This window comes from Geospiza fortis, unplaced genomic scaffold, assembly GCF_000277835.1.
Source record: "Geospiza fortis unplaced genomic scaffold, GeoFor_1.0 scaffold213, whole genome shotgun sequence".
In the NCBI taxonomy this organism is placed as follows: Eukaryota; Metazoa; Chordata; class Aves; order Passeriformes; family Thraupidae; genus Geospiza; species Geospiza fortis.
Window position 1 is genome coordinate 1,520,591 of NW_005054399.1, and position 15,690 is coordinate 1,536,280.

The following is a 15,690-nucleotide window of genomic DNA, read 5'->3' on the forward strand; positions in this document are numbered from 1 at the left end:
AGCTACTCCGTGACGCGGAAGATCGAGCCGTTCTACAAAGGAGGGCGAATCCAGGTAATCCCGGCTCTGGAGGGACATCCCGGCATGCCGCGCCTCCCGGCTCTAACGTTCCCGATCCCTTTCTCCAGATCAGCCGGGATGGGAAGTTCATGTTCTGCCCCTGTGGGAGCAAAGTCAACGTCATCGATGTGGAAACGGGAGCGCTCCTGCACAGCCTCCAGCAGGTGACCGGGACCGGCCTCTCCTGGGCGGTTTGCGAGGCTTCCAGAGCGTTTTCTCACTGTGGATACAAAGCTCCCGGGAGTGAGGAGTGCAGGGAGGGTGGGAACGAACCAAGCACAGGTTTTGGGTGGTCCCGAGCTGTGCTCGGGGTCAGCAGAGCCCTTGGAGAAGGGAGCTCTGGGATCTCTGCAGGGATGGTTTAACCGTGGGATTTCCCCTCTGATTTCCCAGGATGAGGAAGAGGATGTCACAGCCTTCGTGCTGAGCCCTGATGATGAGGTGGGTTTGTGCTGGGGGCTGTGAGCAGCCTGGGACAGGCTGAGCCAGGAATGGGGAGAACTTTGGGGTGCGTGTGTAGGGCCGGTGCTTGAAGTTGATGGTCCTTGTGCATCCCTTCCTGCTGGGGATGTTCCATGGTTCCATTCCATGCTCTGTGTGCTTCCTGAGATCCCCTGGGGGCCGTGGCTCACACTCACACCTGTGGCTCACACTCACACCTGCCCAGAGCCTGAGCTCCCCAGCAGCTCCCTGTGCCATGTGGCACTGACAGGAGCCCAAACCCAGCCTGTGCTCAGGCTGTCCCCTGTCCCCGTGTCCCCAGGTGCTGGTGACAGGCAGCAGGGCGCTGTTAGCCGTGTCTCAGGCTGTCCCCGTGTCCCCAGGTGCTGGTGACAGGCAGCAGGGCGCTGCTGCTGCGCCGCTGGCGCTGGAGGGAGCCCAGGTGTGAGCGCAGCTGGCGAGCCGTGCACACCGCGCCCGTGGCCACCATGGCCTTCGACCCCACGGCCACCCTGCTGGCCACAGGTACGAGCCACCCTGTCCTGCTCCTGGGGAGCCTCCCGGGGCAGGCAGCAGAGGCTCAGAGCCGTGCCCAGCCGGGGTTCTGCTGCAGCTCCCATGGCTCTCTGTGTCCTGCACAGCTCAGGCCCAGGTGTCCTTCTCTTCCCAGGTGGCTGTGACAGCACCATCAAGGTCTGGGATATGATCAAACACTACTGCACACACAACCTGAAAGGATCCTCTGGAGTGGTACAGTAAGGACCAGTGCTGTTTGTCAGTCCCTGCTGTGCTGGGATACTGGGACTGAGGTGCAGTTCTGGAGTTAATGCAACAGGAAGGTCCATTCCCAGCAGGTTCTGGGCTTTTCCTGCTGTGTGAGAGCAGGGTTGTGGCTGACTCTGCCCAGAGAGGAAACAGTTTGGTCAAGAATTTTCATGGAATCGTTTCACAGAATTTTCACAGAATTGTTGGGCAGGGACACCTCCCAGTAGGCCAGGATGCTGTGAGCCCACCCAAGCTGTGCTGCTGTGGGATGTGCATTATTTAAACACTGCTGTGGGATGTGCATTATTTAAAGGTTGTGGGGTTTATTCCTGTGCTGTTCTCTGCTCCTGCCCAGCCTGGTGGAGTTCCACCCCGACATCTCCCGCCTGCAGCTCTTCTCCTCCTCCATCGATTACAAGATCCGCATCTGGGACCTGAGCTCCAGCAAGTGTGTGGCAGTGCTGGAGGGACACTTCAGTGCTGTCACCTCGCTGGCCTTTGCAGATGGGAACAGCCTCCTCAGGTACTCCTGGCAGGGCTTGCACCTCCATCCATTCACCTCCTGCAGGGTCTGGGTGGGCTCTGCTCTGAGGGGAAGGGGTGGTGCAAGTGCTCAGTGGGTGTGCATTGGAATCATGGAATGGTTTGGGTTGGAAGGGACCTTAAAGCCCATCCAGTGCCACCCTGCCATGGGCAGGGCCAATTCCACTGTGCCAGGCTGCTCCAAACCCCATCCACCTGCCTGTGTTCCTGGGAATATCCTGTGCTGGCACAGGCAATGCTGCTCTCTCTCCCATAGCCTCTCCAGAGAGGTGTTGAGCTCCCACAGTGCCAAATTTGCACCCAGAGCCAAGCTGGACAGGTTTAACACTAAAACTGAGCTTTTCATTTGCAGCTCTGGCCGTGACAAGATCTGCATGGTCTGGGACCTGGAGAGCAGGCAGAGCAAACGAACCGTCCCTGTCTATGAGGTGAAGCTGCTCTTTGTCCCTTCCTTTGAGGCCATGGTCTCCCTCTTTAGGGTCTGCCTGTTGTGAAATCAGGTTTCTCCCCTTTCCCAGGGGTTTTCAGCTTGGTTTGTGCCTCTCTGACTCTTGCAGACCGTGGAAGCCGCTGTGCTGTTGCCTAAAGAGGGAGATTTCTCTCAGCTGGGTGTGAAGAAACAAGGGCTGCACTTTGTCACAGCTGGCAGCAAAGGTGAGTGTCACTGAAGGGTGGCACTTGAGTCACTTCACTGCTGTTGTTCCCAGGCTGTGTGTTCTCCATGGCAGGAGCCTTGGGTGGAGAGCAGAGCCTGGAGGGGCTCCTGAGTTCCTTGGGCAGGCACAGATCCATTTACTACTCACACATTTATCTCTATTTTCAAACTCGATGAGTTTGAGTGAAGGAGCAAAACCCTGAGGCTTTTCCAGCCACTGCATCCTGCCCAGTCTTGCCTTGGAGCTGTGTGGCTTTTCCCACTGTGCTTTGGATCATGTTCCTTGGACATCCACTGTGTGAAGCAGTGGCTCTGCCATGGTTTCTCTTGTTTTCCAGGCATCCTGAGGGTGTGGGAGGTGACCACAGCTGCTGTGTGCACAGCCAGGCTGTGCCCTGTGTGAAGCAGTGGCTCTGCCATGGTTTCTCTTGTTTTCCAGGCATCCTGAGGGTGTGGGAGGTGGCCACAGGTGCCTGTGTGCACAGCCAGGCCGTGCCCTTCGCGCTGCGCGAGGAGCCGAGCGAGCGCAGCCTCTCCCAGTGCCAGTTTGTGCCCGCCAGGAACGAGATCCTCACCGTGTCCATGGAGCACAACATCCTCTTCTATGATGCTCAGAGCCTGCAGCTCAGGAAGCAGGTGCCAGCCCTCAGCCTCCCTGTCCCTCTGTCCGTGCTCCAGGACCAGCTCTGCTCCTGGCAGAGGCACCAAGGGCGCCCCTGGCTCCAGCCTGGTCTGGGATTGTTCCATGGGCCAGGGAATTCCGCTGTTTTGTGGGAATGTTGCCCAGAGACCAGCTCAGGAAGGAGAAAGCAGGACAGCCTTAGCCAGAAATGCCTCCTGTGTGTAGAAATCACACCCAGTATGAAATGGAAAGCAGGCACTCCCACCTCTCCTTCAGCTCCGTTTCCCTCTTGGGCTGTTTCCACTGCAGCTCGCAGGATACAACGAGGAGGTGCTGGATGTGAAGTTCCTGGGCCCTGGTGACTCTCACATCGTGGTGGCCACCAACAGCCCCCAGCTGAAAGTGTTTGAGCTGGCAACGTCCCACTGCCAGATCCTGTATGGCCACACAGGTGGGTGACAGCCCTGCCCTGGGGGGACCTGGGCAGCTCTGCCTTCATCCAGCTTCTCCTGGAGCTCTGGTGCAGAGGAATCCTTGAGTTCTTGGTGGAGCAGCACCACAGCAGGTTTGGGAGTGGTGTGGAGAGAGGATGTGTCCCTTTGTCCCTGTCCCTGGCAGTGAGATCAGTTTAAACTGGAGCTGAAGGTGCAGGTGTGTGACAGGCTCACTCCTCAGGGACCCATCATGTCCTAGATCTGTCCCCTGGCTCATTAACTGGGCTCATTAAGCACTGGGCTCATTAACTCACCCCTTTCTGTTGTCCCATCTCAGCGTTGCTCTGCACCCACCAGCTTTTATTTTTTCTGTTTAGAAACAATCCTGGCTTTGGATGTCTTCAGGAAAGGCCTGATGTTTGTCACCTGTGCCAAGGTGTGTCACTGTTCTCCATTTAATGAAAGTCTTCATTCCTAGTGATCCCTGTGGGCAAAATTGTTCTTTTTGGAATTCCAGAAAGGGCTTTTTGTTCATACAATCCCTGTCTGCTGCATGCCCCAAAGAGCTTCTCCCACTATCCCTTTTTAACATTGTCCCTGGGAAAACTGGTTGTATTTTATTGGCCTGAGGGAGATGTTTCCTTCTCCAAACATCCTGGTCCAGTGTTAAGAGTTCAGAAAAGTTGTTTGTGTGAGATTGACGAGGGAAAAGGTGCCAAGAGCCCTGACAGACCCAAAACCAAAGCTCTGAGACAACCAGAAATAAATCTCCATGCTGGAGCCCCCGAGCTGATCTTGCTGTGACAGAGATGGAGGTTCAGGCTGGGCAGCAGAGACCAGTGGGGCTCAGGGATGAGGTGAAAGCACAGGGAGCTGCTGATGCCCAGAAGGCTGAGGCATTTCTGTCCTCCCCCAGGACAGAAGCGTGCGGGTGTGGCGCATGGGCAGGGCTGGCAGGGTCACCTGTGTGGCACAGGGCCTGGGCCATGCCCACGGCGTGGGCGCTGTCGCCTGCTCCAGGTAACACAGGCTGGGCAGGGAGGGAGGGAGGGAGGGGACTGTCCTGCTGGGTGCTGTCCCCCTGCCAGCTGTGCTGCTTCTCGCCCCTGCTCCCAGCTTCTCCTGGTGCCTGGGTGGGAAGGGATCATGGGGTGGTTTGGGTGGGAAGGGGCCTCAGATGTCATCCAGTGCCACCCCCTGCCATGGGCAGGGACACTGCCCCTGTCCAGCCTGGCCCTGGATACTCCCAGGGATGGGGGAGTCCCTCTGAAATGGAAGCGCTTAGAAAGCCATGAAACCACTTTTCCACACCCAGCAGTGGCTGAGTGTGGGGATGCCAGTCAGGGAGGAGAAACCACGGAATTGTTTCCCTGCCCTTGATGGTTTCACTGCTCTCAGGCTGAAGGAAAGCTTTGTAGTGACCAGCAGCCAGGACTGCACCATCAAGATCTGGAACATCCCGGAATCCCTCACTTCCAAAGCAAAAGCAGCCTTGATCTCCAGCCCAGAGCCCCTCCATGCCAGGGTCACCGAGAGGGGCCATGACAAGGTACAGCTCCACCTGATCTTTCAGTGCTTCAGCCTCTGTTTGTTCTGTGTCCCACAGCCAGAGCTGAGGCCTGACCCTCTTCCTCCTCCTCCTCTTGTGGCTTCCCCAGGACATCAACAGCGTGGCAGTGTCCCCCAATGACAAACTGCTGGCCACGGGCTCGCAGGACCGCCTGGCCAAGCTCTGGTCCTGCTCTGACTGCTCCCTGCTGGGGGTTTTCTCTGGGCACAAACGTGGCATCTGGTGTGTGCAGTTCTCCCCTGTGGACCAGGTCCTGGCCACCTCCTCGGCTGATGGGACCCTGAAGCTTTGGGGACTTCGGGATTTCAGCTGTCTGAAGGTGATGAGAGCTTTGCCTCTTGCCCTGGGCAAAACCTTGGGGTTCCTTAAGGATCCTTCCAAACTTGGGGCGTATTCCTTTGTGAGTAAATGGGATCCTTTGGGGTCTCTGCAGAGGCCTGGCACTGCTGAGCTCCCTTCCTGTTTTGCAGACCTTTGAAGGCCACGACGCCTCCGTGCTGAAGATCATCTTTGTGAGCCGAGGGGCTCAGCTGCTCAGCAGGTTTGTGCCTGATTCCAGAGTTAGGGGAATGTCTGAGCTCATCAGCAGCACCAAGAGGAAACACTCTTGTGTCCAAAGAATCAAAGATGCCTTGTTTAGGCCAGGCTTTCTGTAGAGCTTATTTTAATCTTCCTCCTCTCCAGGTGTCCCATGGGTTCCATGTGTGGCATTGCTGGGTTGGGACAAACTCAGTAGGCAAAGCTAAGGGTGCATCTTGCCCTCCACGTTTTTGGTTAACTCTGCTCCTGTTTGGAAGAAATTGGGATATTTGTTAAATTCATTCAAGTCCATCTGATATTTGAGGTGGGACAGAGCAAGAATGGATCTGTCCAGTGATTCTTTCTGTTGTGTTTCTCTTCCAACAGTGGATCTGATGGTCTCTTAAAACTCTGGACAATTAAAACAAACGAGTGTGTGAAAACATTAGATGGTCATGAGGACAAAATCTGGGGCCTTCACTCCAACAAGAAAGATGACATGGTGGTGACAGCCTCCAGTGACTCCTGCATCACCCTGTGGCAGGTACAGCAGGGGGCTGGCTCCTCCCTGCGTTAATAATCAGGGTAATGGGAGAGCTCAGGCTCTCAGTGGCTTCTTTTTCATGTGTTCTTCATGTCTGCAGTTTGAAATTAGGTTAACAAGGCTGACCTTGGGGTTTGGGGGTATTTTTTTGGTCATTCTGGATGTCCCCAGAGCAGGAGATGGGCCCCAGCATTGGAGCTTTGGAGGGAAGCTGGAAATTGCTGGACTTAACATTTAAATTACTTGACCCCGAGATTTTGCTGCAGAAACTGGTCTCCACGTCACTTGATGGCCCAATCAAAACCCTTCTGTATTAAGGCAGGATTTGATAAAGTTTTAACCTGTGTTTTTTATAGGATGTGACTGAAATTGAGGAGAAAGAAGCACAGGCTAAACAGGAGGAGCAGATTATGAAGTGAGTTCATCTTGTAAAATCTTCATAAAGAGCTGTGAAAGGCAAGCTGTGCAGTGGAACTGTCCACACCTGGACTCATCCAGCTCCACCTGATCTCCCATTATTGGAGTGAGGGCATTTATTGATGAGCACCACAAACTCCAAAATTATTGCCAAGTCTGCTGCTTTTCCTGTAGTTTTGGTTTTTTCAGCACCCGAAGATTAGTCTCACTCTTGCCCCTGATTTGTTTTCCAGAGAGCAAGAGCTTTCTAACCTCCTCCATGAGAAAAGGTACCTCAAAGCTCTGGGCCTGGCCATCTCCCTGGACCGGCCGCACACGGTGCTGACCGTGGTCAAGGGTGAGTCCAGAGCGTGCTCTGAGGGCATCTCCTGCCCTCCCTCCTTTTCTGGACACCTCCTCCAGCCAGTTCAAGGCTTCAAAGTCCAATAATTAGTCTGAGAGGCTGAGTTTTCCCTGAGTGCCATCACCCAGGCTGTCCCTGCTGTCGTTTCTGTCCCCAGCCATCCTCAGGGAGCCTGAGGGGAGGAGGCACCTGGAAGAGAACATTGTTCGGCTCCGCAAGGATCAGAAAGGTTTGTGGCACGACTCAAGTGCTGAAAGCTTCCAGGTCAGAGGCTTTTCTGCCACCTGAAATTAGAATCCTATAATCCTGGAATGGTTTGGGTTGGGAGAGTGTTCAGTTTTACCCTCTGCCATGGGCAGGGACATCATCCAGTAGACCAGGACTGGCCTGGGGCACTTGCAGGGGTGGGGAGTGTCCCTGTGTGGGACCTGAACCTCGGTGAGAGCCCAGGGATGTTTTCTGTGTGGGCTGTGCTGTGTGCCAGCCTGCCCAGCCTTCCTTCCCCACAGAGGCCGTGCTGGCGTTCCTGGTGACATGGAACACCAACTCCAGGAACTGCCACGAGGCCCAGGCTGTCATGGAGACCCTCCTGAGGCACGAGGCCCCCGACACCCTCCTGCAGTTCTCTGGAATCAAATCTGCTGTGGAGTCCCTGCTGCCCTACACGGGTGAGGCCCTGTGGGGACAGGAGGGGCTGGCTTGGGTCAGGGATCATGGAATGGTTTGGGGTGGAAGGGGCAGGTGAGGTAATCCCCCCCTGCCATGGCAGGGACACCTTTCACCATCCCAGGGTGGGATCCCCATCCCAAGCCTCATTGTCCAGCCTGGCCTTGGGCACTGCCAGGGATCCAGGGTGGGCACCCTGTGCCAGGGCCTGCCCACCCTGCCAGGGAACAATTCCTTCCCAAAATCCCATCCATCCCTGCCCTCTGGCAGTGGGAGCCATTCCCTGTGTCCTGTCCGTCCATCCCTTGTCCCCAGTCCCTCTCCAGCTCTCCTGGAGCCCTTTAGGCCCTTGAGGTCTCCCTGGAGTGTTCCCTTGTCCAGGCTGGGCATTCCCAGCTCTCCACATCGAGGGCAGGGTTCTGTGCCTCCCCTGTGCCCTGAGCCCTCCCCTCCTTGCAGAGCGCCACTTCCAGAGGCTGAGCCGCCTGCTCCAGGCCTCCACCTTCATCGAGTTCATGTGGCACAACATGAGGCTGGCAGACGTGGCCCAGCAGGACCAGGGGACTCTGTGACCACCCCCTCCTCCCACCAATTGCTCTTTCCAAAGAGCTCTTTCCCACCAGGATTTCTAGTTCCTGTATTTTATAATAAATGTTTTCGTTTCTAAACCACGTCTACCATCCAATCTCCTCAGGGATGAATGAAAGGAAAAGGTCATTTCTTTGGCCAAGCTGGGGTTTGTGTTTTCACACCCTGAATTTTCACAAAGAGCAGGCAGTTTGGGATTAAAAAAAGGCAGAATCCCAACAAGCAGTTGGGATGTAAAGGGTTCATGGGGCTGGGATCTTGCTTGGGCAAAGCAGCCTGGACCAAGGCAGGGGTCTCACCTGTGTCCACCCAAAATTTAGCACCTGGGAGGAAGAGAAGCACAATTTAAATTTCCCAAATAGCAAATTTTTAAAGCATAAAACAAGCAGGCTTCAGAGATATTTACATGTATTTTATTTCATAGACAAAAATGTATAAAATTCAAACAACACAAACGCCTCACAAGTTCTGTATAAAGATATGAACAGATACCTGGGTGAATAAATACAATTAAAGCCATCAGTGTAGAGAAAAGTCTTGATTTTCCTGTAACTTTTTTCCTAACTAATTTCTAGCAAATAAGTTTAGGATTAGAATTGTTGTGAGTTTCAGTAACTAGCCAGTCCCCTGGAAAGAGGAATGTTTTGTCCACAAAAGTGACCTCTGTTCCCATCCCCAGGTGGGACAGGAGCTGTGACTCCCCTGGTTGTGTTCCTGTGCCTGCACAGACATGGCTGGAGGGAGCAGGGATGAGGTTCCTCCCCAGCAGGTTTTTTATTCTCACAACCATTCAGCAGATCCAGCCCATCCCTGTATTTCATGGCCTCTCCACTAACCTATAAAAAACCCCCCAAACCAACACCAAAAGTCAAAAAGTTAAAAAAAAATCTATAAAATAAGGGGTTCAGTAAATGCCATCACACAGGTGCACCATCCCATCCCTCCCCAGTCCCGTGGCTAGCTCAGGGGACACTGAGGCACTCTGGTGCCACTCCTGTGCCCTCCATGGTCGCTGTGGCTGTGCCAGCTGATCCTGGCATGGGGAATAACCCAGCTGCACTGCAGGGAGGGGAACACCTGCCTGGGGGAGAGCTCCTGGAGCTCCGAGGGACCTCCAGCCCTGGAGCTGCTGCTGTGACCCCACTCAGCCCTGTCCCAGTAACTCCATGGTCCCTGGGGAAGCTGCAGCTGCCCAGGGAGGTGATGGAGGTGTGTGTGTCCCCCTCGGGAGGGGACAGTGCCAAGCCCTGACACTCCAGAGGTGATGGAGGTGTGTGTGTCCCTCGGGAGGGGACAGTCCCAAGGCGCTGCCCACAGCTCCCAGGGCACCCCAGGGTGTCAGGGCTGTCCCCGTGTCCCCTGCCCAGGGTCACTAATGCTGGCTGGGGTCCAGGAGGGCCGGCCGGGGCGCCGAGTGCTGCACGGCACGCTTGGTGACGGTGCTGCAGCGCTGCAGGATCTCCTGGGCTGAGGGACGGGCTGGCACCTTGGGGACACCCGCGGCCAGCTCAGGGTCAGCGAGGGGCAGCTCGGCTGTGGAGGACTCCACGAAGCCGGAGTCGTTCCTGTCGCTGGCACTGAGCTGTGGGGATTTGCTGCTGTGCGTGGCCAGCTTGTGGCTCGGGCCAGGAGAGCTCCTGGCCGGCTCCACCTCGGGCAGGGACCGAGACAGGTCGGGTTTCCAGGCCAGCCGGGTGTCCCCAGTGCTGCTGCTGCCCAAGCTCAGCGAGGAACTGTTCAACCCCAAATCCAGCTCTGGGGTGGAGCTGGCCTGGGGCAGAGAGCGGGATCTGCTCCTGGCAGAGCTGCCGTGCTCCTCCTGGGAGCTGAGGCTCGGGGAGCAGGCGTGCAGGCCGCAGCTCAGGATGCTCTGGAGCTTGTGGTGAGGGTTCTGGTAGGGCCGGAGGCACAGCGAGGGCAGGTAGCCAGTGCAGCCGTTGTACCTGAGGGCAGGGATGGAAAAAACACTGAGAAAACCCTTCCAGCACCTCGGGCCAAGGGGAGGGAGCACTTGGGGAGCAGGTCTGTGCTGTACACGGGGTGTGAGGACAGGGAAAGCATCCCCAGCCAAGGACATCCAGCTCTGGGGGCTCCTGTGCATGCCACAGGGGAGGAACAGCAAGCAGCTCCCTCGGGGAGCCAGGGCTCTGGGAAAGCCTCCTCACCGGATCAGCCACCAGCCGTTGTGGGACGTCCTGAGCACCTCCACGACCACCCCCTGGTTCAGCGAGAGCTCGTCTGACTTCTGAGCCTCATAGGCCTGCACCACAAAGTACAGGCTGCCTGCAGAGAGAGGGACAGTTGGATTTGCCTTGTGGACAAAATGCTCTGATCCCTGTGAGACCAGCCCAGCTGCAGGGCAGCTGTCCCTGAGAGTGACTGGTTTGCTCAGGGACCCCAGTCTGATCCATTTAAGTTGAATATAAAGAAGTTTTTTATAAAAAGGGTGTGGAGGCCCTGGAAGAGGTTGCCCAGAGAAGCTGTGGCTGCCACTGGATCCCTGCAGTGGAAGGTGTTGGGATTGGAACTGGATGGGCTTTAAGCTCTCTTCCAACCCAAACCAGTCCATGGTTCCATGACCCACAGGTGGTGGCAGAGCCAACCAGAAGAGTCAGAGGTCCAGGCAGGGACTCCAGGCAGTGGGTGAAGTGGTGGGGGTTTGCAGAACTCATGTTTTGAAGGAGGAACAGACTCACCCTCCTCGTCGGAGCTGAAGGCATTCTGGATGTCCTCACAGGCATCAAGCTCTTCCAGGTACGAGGCTGGGAACCAGGCTATCTGCTTGTCTGCATTTTCCACCAGCCACCAGCCTACAAAGAGGAAAAATACCCAGATTTTAACAGCCTGCAAGTCAAGACATGACAATAATCCCTGGGAAGGGGACACAAGAGACAGGAGGGACAAGTGCAAACACCTGAACCCCTGACACTGCCTCAGCATTTGCCTAGCTATGAACCCATCTGCCCATCCACCCCAGCACTGAATCCTCTCAAACCTACCAGTCATGTCCTTGATGAGCACTTCCACAATCTCCTTCTGAGCCACTGTGAAGGGTTTGTTCTTTGTATCTTTGGTTTCAAAGGCCTCAATGCAGCGGTAGCTCTGCGACGCCTGAGGGAGGGTGATGGAGAGGGGCTGGGGGCTCTTCTCCCTTCTGAACACTGATGGCATGATCACAGCACTGGAAAGTGAAGGTGCATGTCAAAAACTCATGTGAGAGGTTGAGTTTAGTATTGATTTTGGTAAAATCACTTCTGCAGTAGGCTGAGAAAAGCTTCAGGCATCAGAAACAAAATTAAAAGCATCCAGCTGAACTGCCCTGGAGCGTAACTGGTGTTTCCCTTCTATCCATATCCCATAACATTTCTGTTTCACCAACAAACAAAAAAATACAACTCATATTTCACACCTGTTTTCAGGGAAGGAGGGATCGAGGTCTTGAGTCTGTGCCTTGAAAAACTGATTCACCTCTTCACCCCGGGAGATTTTCACATCCGTTTTCAGCAGCTCCTGGGAATACGTTTCCAGCAGTTTCAGGATCTCCAGGCACCTGTTCAGCTTCCCACCCTTCCTCTGCTGCAGAGTTATTCCTTCAAAATAACAAGGGCACAGTTGGGACAGGACAGCAATGGATCTGGATCCCTGGAGCAGCATCTTTTCCCTGAACACCAGGTGCCCTCAGCCACCACCCTTCCTGCCCAAGCCCAAACTGCACAAAGTCACTGTCCCTGCCTCCCTGCCAGTTTTAACAGTTCCTGATAGGATTTTTTGACATCTAAAATTTTTCTTTTTTCACATGTGAAGTTTCAAGAAGCTCTAGGTCAATATTTGAAGTGTAGCATTATTTGCCAAGTGCAGCTATCTATTAAAAAGCTTTTCTGGGTCATTTTACGTCTGTACTAGACCCAAACAAGCTGATGTGACCCAGTGGTGCCATGGCAGGAGTGAGCCCCTGATCTGTTCCAGAGGAAGGTCAGACTCAGAGGCTTCAGTCTCTGTCATGAGTTATCTGTCCCTGATCACTCTTGGGTTTGTTGGTCCATCAGAGATTTGTCCTTACCTTTAAACCTGGGTAAACTCCTCAGTGACCCACTCTCAGTGGGGAATTTTCTCTTCAGCTCTTTCTAAAAGCAAGGAGAAGGAGAGAACAGTGATTCCTCACAGCTGACCCATGGCCAGGCTCCTTCCCCTCCCCAGGACAGGAACCTTGACATTTCAGGAATTGAAAATTCACTTACATGGAATTTCCTAAAGTCTTCAAACGTCCTGTAGATGAGAATGTTGTTCTGATCTGACCAGGACACAAACATCATGTAGTTCTGGGGAAAAAAAAGCAATTTAATCACAATGTTCAATTTTGGATGCTTCCAGACAAACAGCATTTGCTGTGGTTTAAAAGTTGAGGCTTTTAATGTCACATTAGAAAATTAAATAAAACCTTAAACCTACAAAAATATGTTTTAATTTCATAGTCCCAAATGGATAATCATTGCTGAAACCAGGAGAATTTTATGGTGCTGTGACAAAAAGAGACCAAACCCCAAGATATTAAGCTCATTAAAAACCAAGTCCCCTTATCCTAGACCCCTAGGCTCCAATCCCAGTACTATGGGGAACGAGCAAACATATCCCTGGAAGAGTAACTCAAAATCCTCTAGTCTCCCAGTTTGTAAATTATATTTAAGGAAGAAAACAAAGCCAAAAAAAAAAAAAAAGAATAAAAATTAAAGTACCTTCTGTTTTCTGCACTGCATGAAGCCGACAGCCTTCACATCCACGGGATACCTGTTACAGCTCATCTTCCCCAGGCTGCTGCTCCTCCTTCGCAGGGAGCCGGAGGGATGGGAGAGGGAAGGATGAGAGCTGGAGGGATGAGAGCTGGAGGGATGGGAGCCGGAGGGAGCAGAGATGCAGCTCCAGCCCGAGTGCCGAATTTAAATGCGATGCAGCAGGAGGCAGGGCAGAGGTGTTCCCGAGCTTCCTCCTCCGCCCAGCGCCCGGGCAGAAATTCCGCGATTTGCCAAACTGCCGCGTGCCTTTTACCTTTCGCCCCGCTTTTAACATGCAAATGCTGCCGGGTGCGGGCGGGACATAGTTCAGGTATCCGGGGAGGAAAAACACACTCTTTTATCACATCCTTAGTAACCAGCGCCGGGAAGGAAGGGAAGGCAGCGGGGCTGTTTGCCAGCGCTGGGTTAGAGTAGGTCAGGGGCTGCAGCACCTGCCCCGAGATGTTTCCGGGAGACAGGGGAGGTTTTTATGGCGTTTTTATGGTTTTTATTACACGAACCTGCAGCTCGGGCTGAGCTCACTCCAGCCCCAAAGACTGATTTAGAACGTGGGTTGTAAAACACAGATCAGTCACCATTAAACGTGAGTAATATCTGTTGCAAATATTTTTTCCTGCTTTGTCCCACCTGCCGAGCTACTTTAAATAGATTTCTGTCAGTTTTATCAGTATCTCCATTGAGATGCCGATGTAATGAACAGACACATCCCCAGGATGTAACTAAAAGACTGAAAACTCCTCAGGTGTAAATAGGTGATGGAAATTCAGTTCTGGGCACTCTGCCCTGTGTCCAGCCAGGTGTCCACACCCTCCCAGGGCAGCCAGCAGCTCTTCCTAAGGAGCAGCTCCACTGCCCAGAGCTCAGCAGGAGAGATAATTCCAGCCTTGGCCAGCCTGTCCTCTCCCTGAACCTCAGGGCTGATGGGCACCGTGTGATCAAAGCGCCTCTTCTTTGATAAAGCCTCAATTGAACCATTATCGCTATAATTATCTTTATCATTATCATTATTGAAACTCAAACTGAGAGGCTCAGCCGGGCCTCCCTTTCATTTCCCAGCTACACCTGCTATCTCAAACCCTCAGCAATGGCTGCGGGCGATTTTTCATCTACCAAATAAAACCCCAGAAGCGGAACAGGGAGCCAAACCAGATTCCTTCTGGAAAATACAGTCAGGAGGGTCTTGGTTTGTGATCCATGAGCAAGAGAGGCTGCTCCCACACAGCAGGGCAACCGTTTCTGGAGACAAAGAAAGCAGGTTTATTGCAGTTGGATTTATTGCTGCTGGATATCTGTCCTGCATTAAAAAGGGAAAGTTATCCAAAGAGCACTTTGGTTCAGTGTGGATTTTGGAGAGAAAATATCTCCAAGGCATTTCCTGGCTCAGGAAGCTGCACAGGAGCTGCCGTGTGGGAAAGGGATCTGGAGCAGCTCCCTGCCCTCCACAGCCCTGGAATCCGACCCTCCATCCCTCTGCTATAAATCCTCCAGCCAAACCATGTGCTGGTAAATCTCCCCAGATCAAAGAGTGAAGATTTTATGGAGTGAGAGGAAATCACTTCATTCAGCAGATTTATTTAGAAAGTTCCAGTCTCTGAGGTGCCAAAACCCTTTGCTGACTCCATGTCCTCAACCCTGCACTCCTTGGCTTCTCCTCGGCAGCCAAGCCAGGGCCAAGCTCACCCTCATGTGGCTCTGTAAAGTGGCTCTTGGAAATATCTGGGACCAAGACTCCCAGTGAAGCACCTCGGCTTGGTTTTCTGTCTCAGAGCAAACACAAATCATGATGTATTTCCAAGAACGTAAAGGTTCAAACATGTTTATCCTGACTGGGAAAAGCCAAAGACAAGGAAAGGCTTGGAGGAGATGCAGGATGAGGAGACAGCTGGGGAGGCTCAGAGAGCACCTTGATCCGAGGATGCCATAAAAACCAGAAGAGTAGGAAACAGCCTTGGTTTTGCTGTGTTTCATCATTCTCAGGGAATTCAAGCAGAAAGGCAGGTGTGGAAAACATCTAATGGAATGTTACAGCTGGAAGGTGAAGCTACACAAGGGTTTGTTTACAAGTCACCCGAGGCAGAAGGACCAGCCCTGCAGCTTGGAGAGCTGATCTTCTGGAAAAGATCAGACTGACTGGGAGCTTGCTGGTGATAGTGGTGTTGCATAAAACCAAATATGAGCAAAACTGCTCAAAACTCAATAATCAGTGATTGAGAAAATGTTTTGTGGAAGTCAAGGTCTCTGTGACACAGAACTGAGGTGCAGGGAGGGAGGGGAAAAGCCTGCCACTCCTCCGAGACACCAACACCTCTGGAGTCACCTGCAGGGCTCAGCTCCAGCTCTGCAGCTGTCACAGCAGTATCGGTGTCCCGGCGGCGTCAAGTGTGATGTCACGAAACTGCCAGCTCCAGAATGACCTCAGCAGCCGCGTCACATCTGCAGTGACACCGCCCATGAAACTGGAAGGAGGCTGGGCCAGATGGCCTTGGATGGGCACAGTGCTCCTCAAAGCTCTCCACAACTCCCAGCCATGGCAGGGCCATTCCTGTTGGCAAGGATGGGTCACCCACCAGCAGAGGCCATAACTCCACTGCTCTGCTGGATGCATTTGGACTCGTTTATAAAAAACAAGACAAACATTGTTTTTCCGGCATTATCAAGTTTACTTTGTGTGTTCTACAGTTTCCATGTCATCCTGCCATAAATCAGCGCCTCTCATGGGTAATAATTAATGTC

The 15,690-nt window shown here is 53.5% G+C and overlaps 2 protein-coding genes across 2 annotated transcripts; one reads left to right on the forward strand and one right to left on the reverse strand.

Moving 5' to 3' along the window:
* Nucleotides 1-8,250, forward strand: TBL3 (transducin beta like 3; the record flags this gene model as incomplete). Its single annotated transcript, XM_005426005.1, has 21 exons — nucleotides 1-54; nucleotides 129-224; nucleotides 454-501; nucleotides 885-1,026; nucleotides 1,172-1,256; nucleotides 1,622-1,789; nucleotides 2,162-2,237; nucleotides 2,367-2,463; nucleotides 2,904-3,100; nucleotides 3,396-3,537; nucleotides 3,898-3,956; nucleotides 4,437-4,540; nucleotides 4,919-5,069; nucleotides 5,179-5,409; nucleotides 5,561-5,631; nucleotides 5,997-6,153; nucleotides 6,510-6,568; nucleotides 6,804-6,907; nucleotides 7,071-7,142; nucleotides 7,423-7,581; nucleotides 8,039-8,250. Coding segments are annotated over 21 exons (2,385 nt in total), but the record flags the coding sequence as incomplete, so codon positions are not given.
* A 308-nt stretch (nucleotides 8,251-8,558) lies between these two features.
* NOXO1 (NADPH oxidase organizer 1) lies at nucleotides 8,559-13,027 on the reverse strand. Its single transcript, XM_014309041.2, has 8 exons — nucleotides 12,901-13,027; nucleotides 12,406-12,486; nucleotides 12,228-12,291; nucleotides 11,577-11,757; nucleotides 11,167-11,348; nucleotides 10,864-10,977; nucleotides 10,333-10,450; nucleotides 8,559-10,110 (listed from the first exon to the last, which is right to left on the reverse strand). The coding sequence occupies exons 1-8, from the start codon at nucleotides 12,964-12,966 to the stop codon at nucleotides 9,540-9,542; spliced, it is 1,377 nt and encodes a 458-aa protein (XP_014164516.2). The 5' UTR covers nucleotides 12,967-13,027; the 3' UTR covers nucleotides 8,559-9,539.
* Between the last annotated feature and the right edge of the window lie 2,663 nt (nucleotides 13,028-15,690).

What these genes read in the sequence shown, in the direction of transcription:
- NOXO1 (XM_014309041.2), bottom strand. Translation starts at nt 12,966, where the DNA reads ATGAGCTGTAACAGGTATCCCGTGGATGTGAAGGCTGTCGGCTTCATG. An exon ending in CTTCAGCTCCGACGAGGAGG is followed by an intron (nt 10,451 to 10,863) that starts GTGAGTCTGTTC and finishes CTCTCTCTGCAG; the next exon opens with GCAGCCTGTACTTTGTGGTG. An exon ending in AACGGCTGGTGGCTGATCCG is followed by an intron (nt 10,111 to 10,332) that starts GTGAGGAGGCTT and finishes CCCTGCCCTCAG; the next exon opens with GTACAACGGCTGCACTGGCT.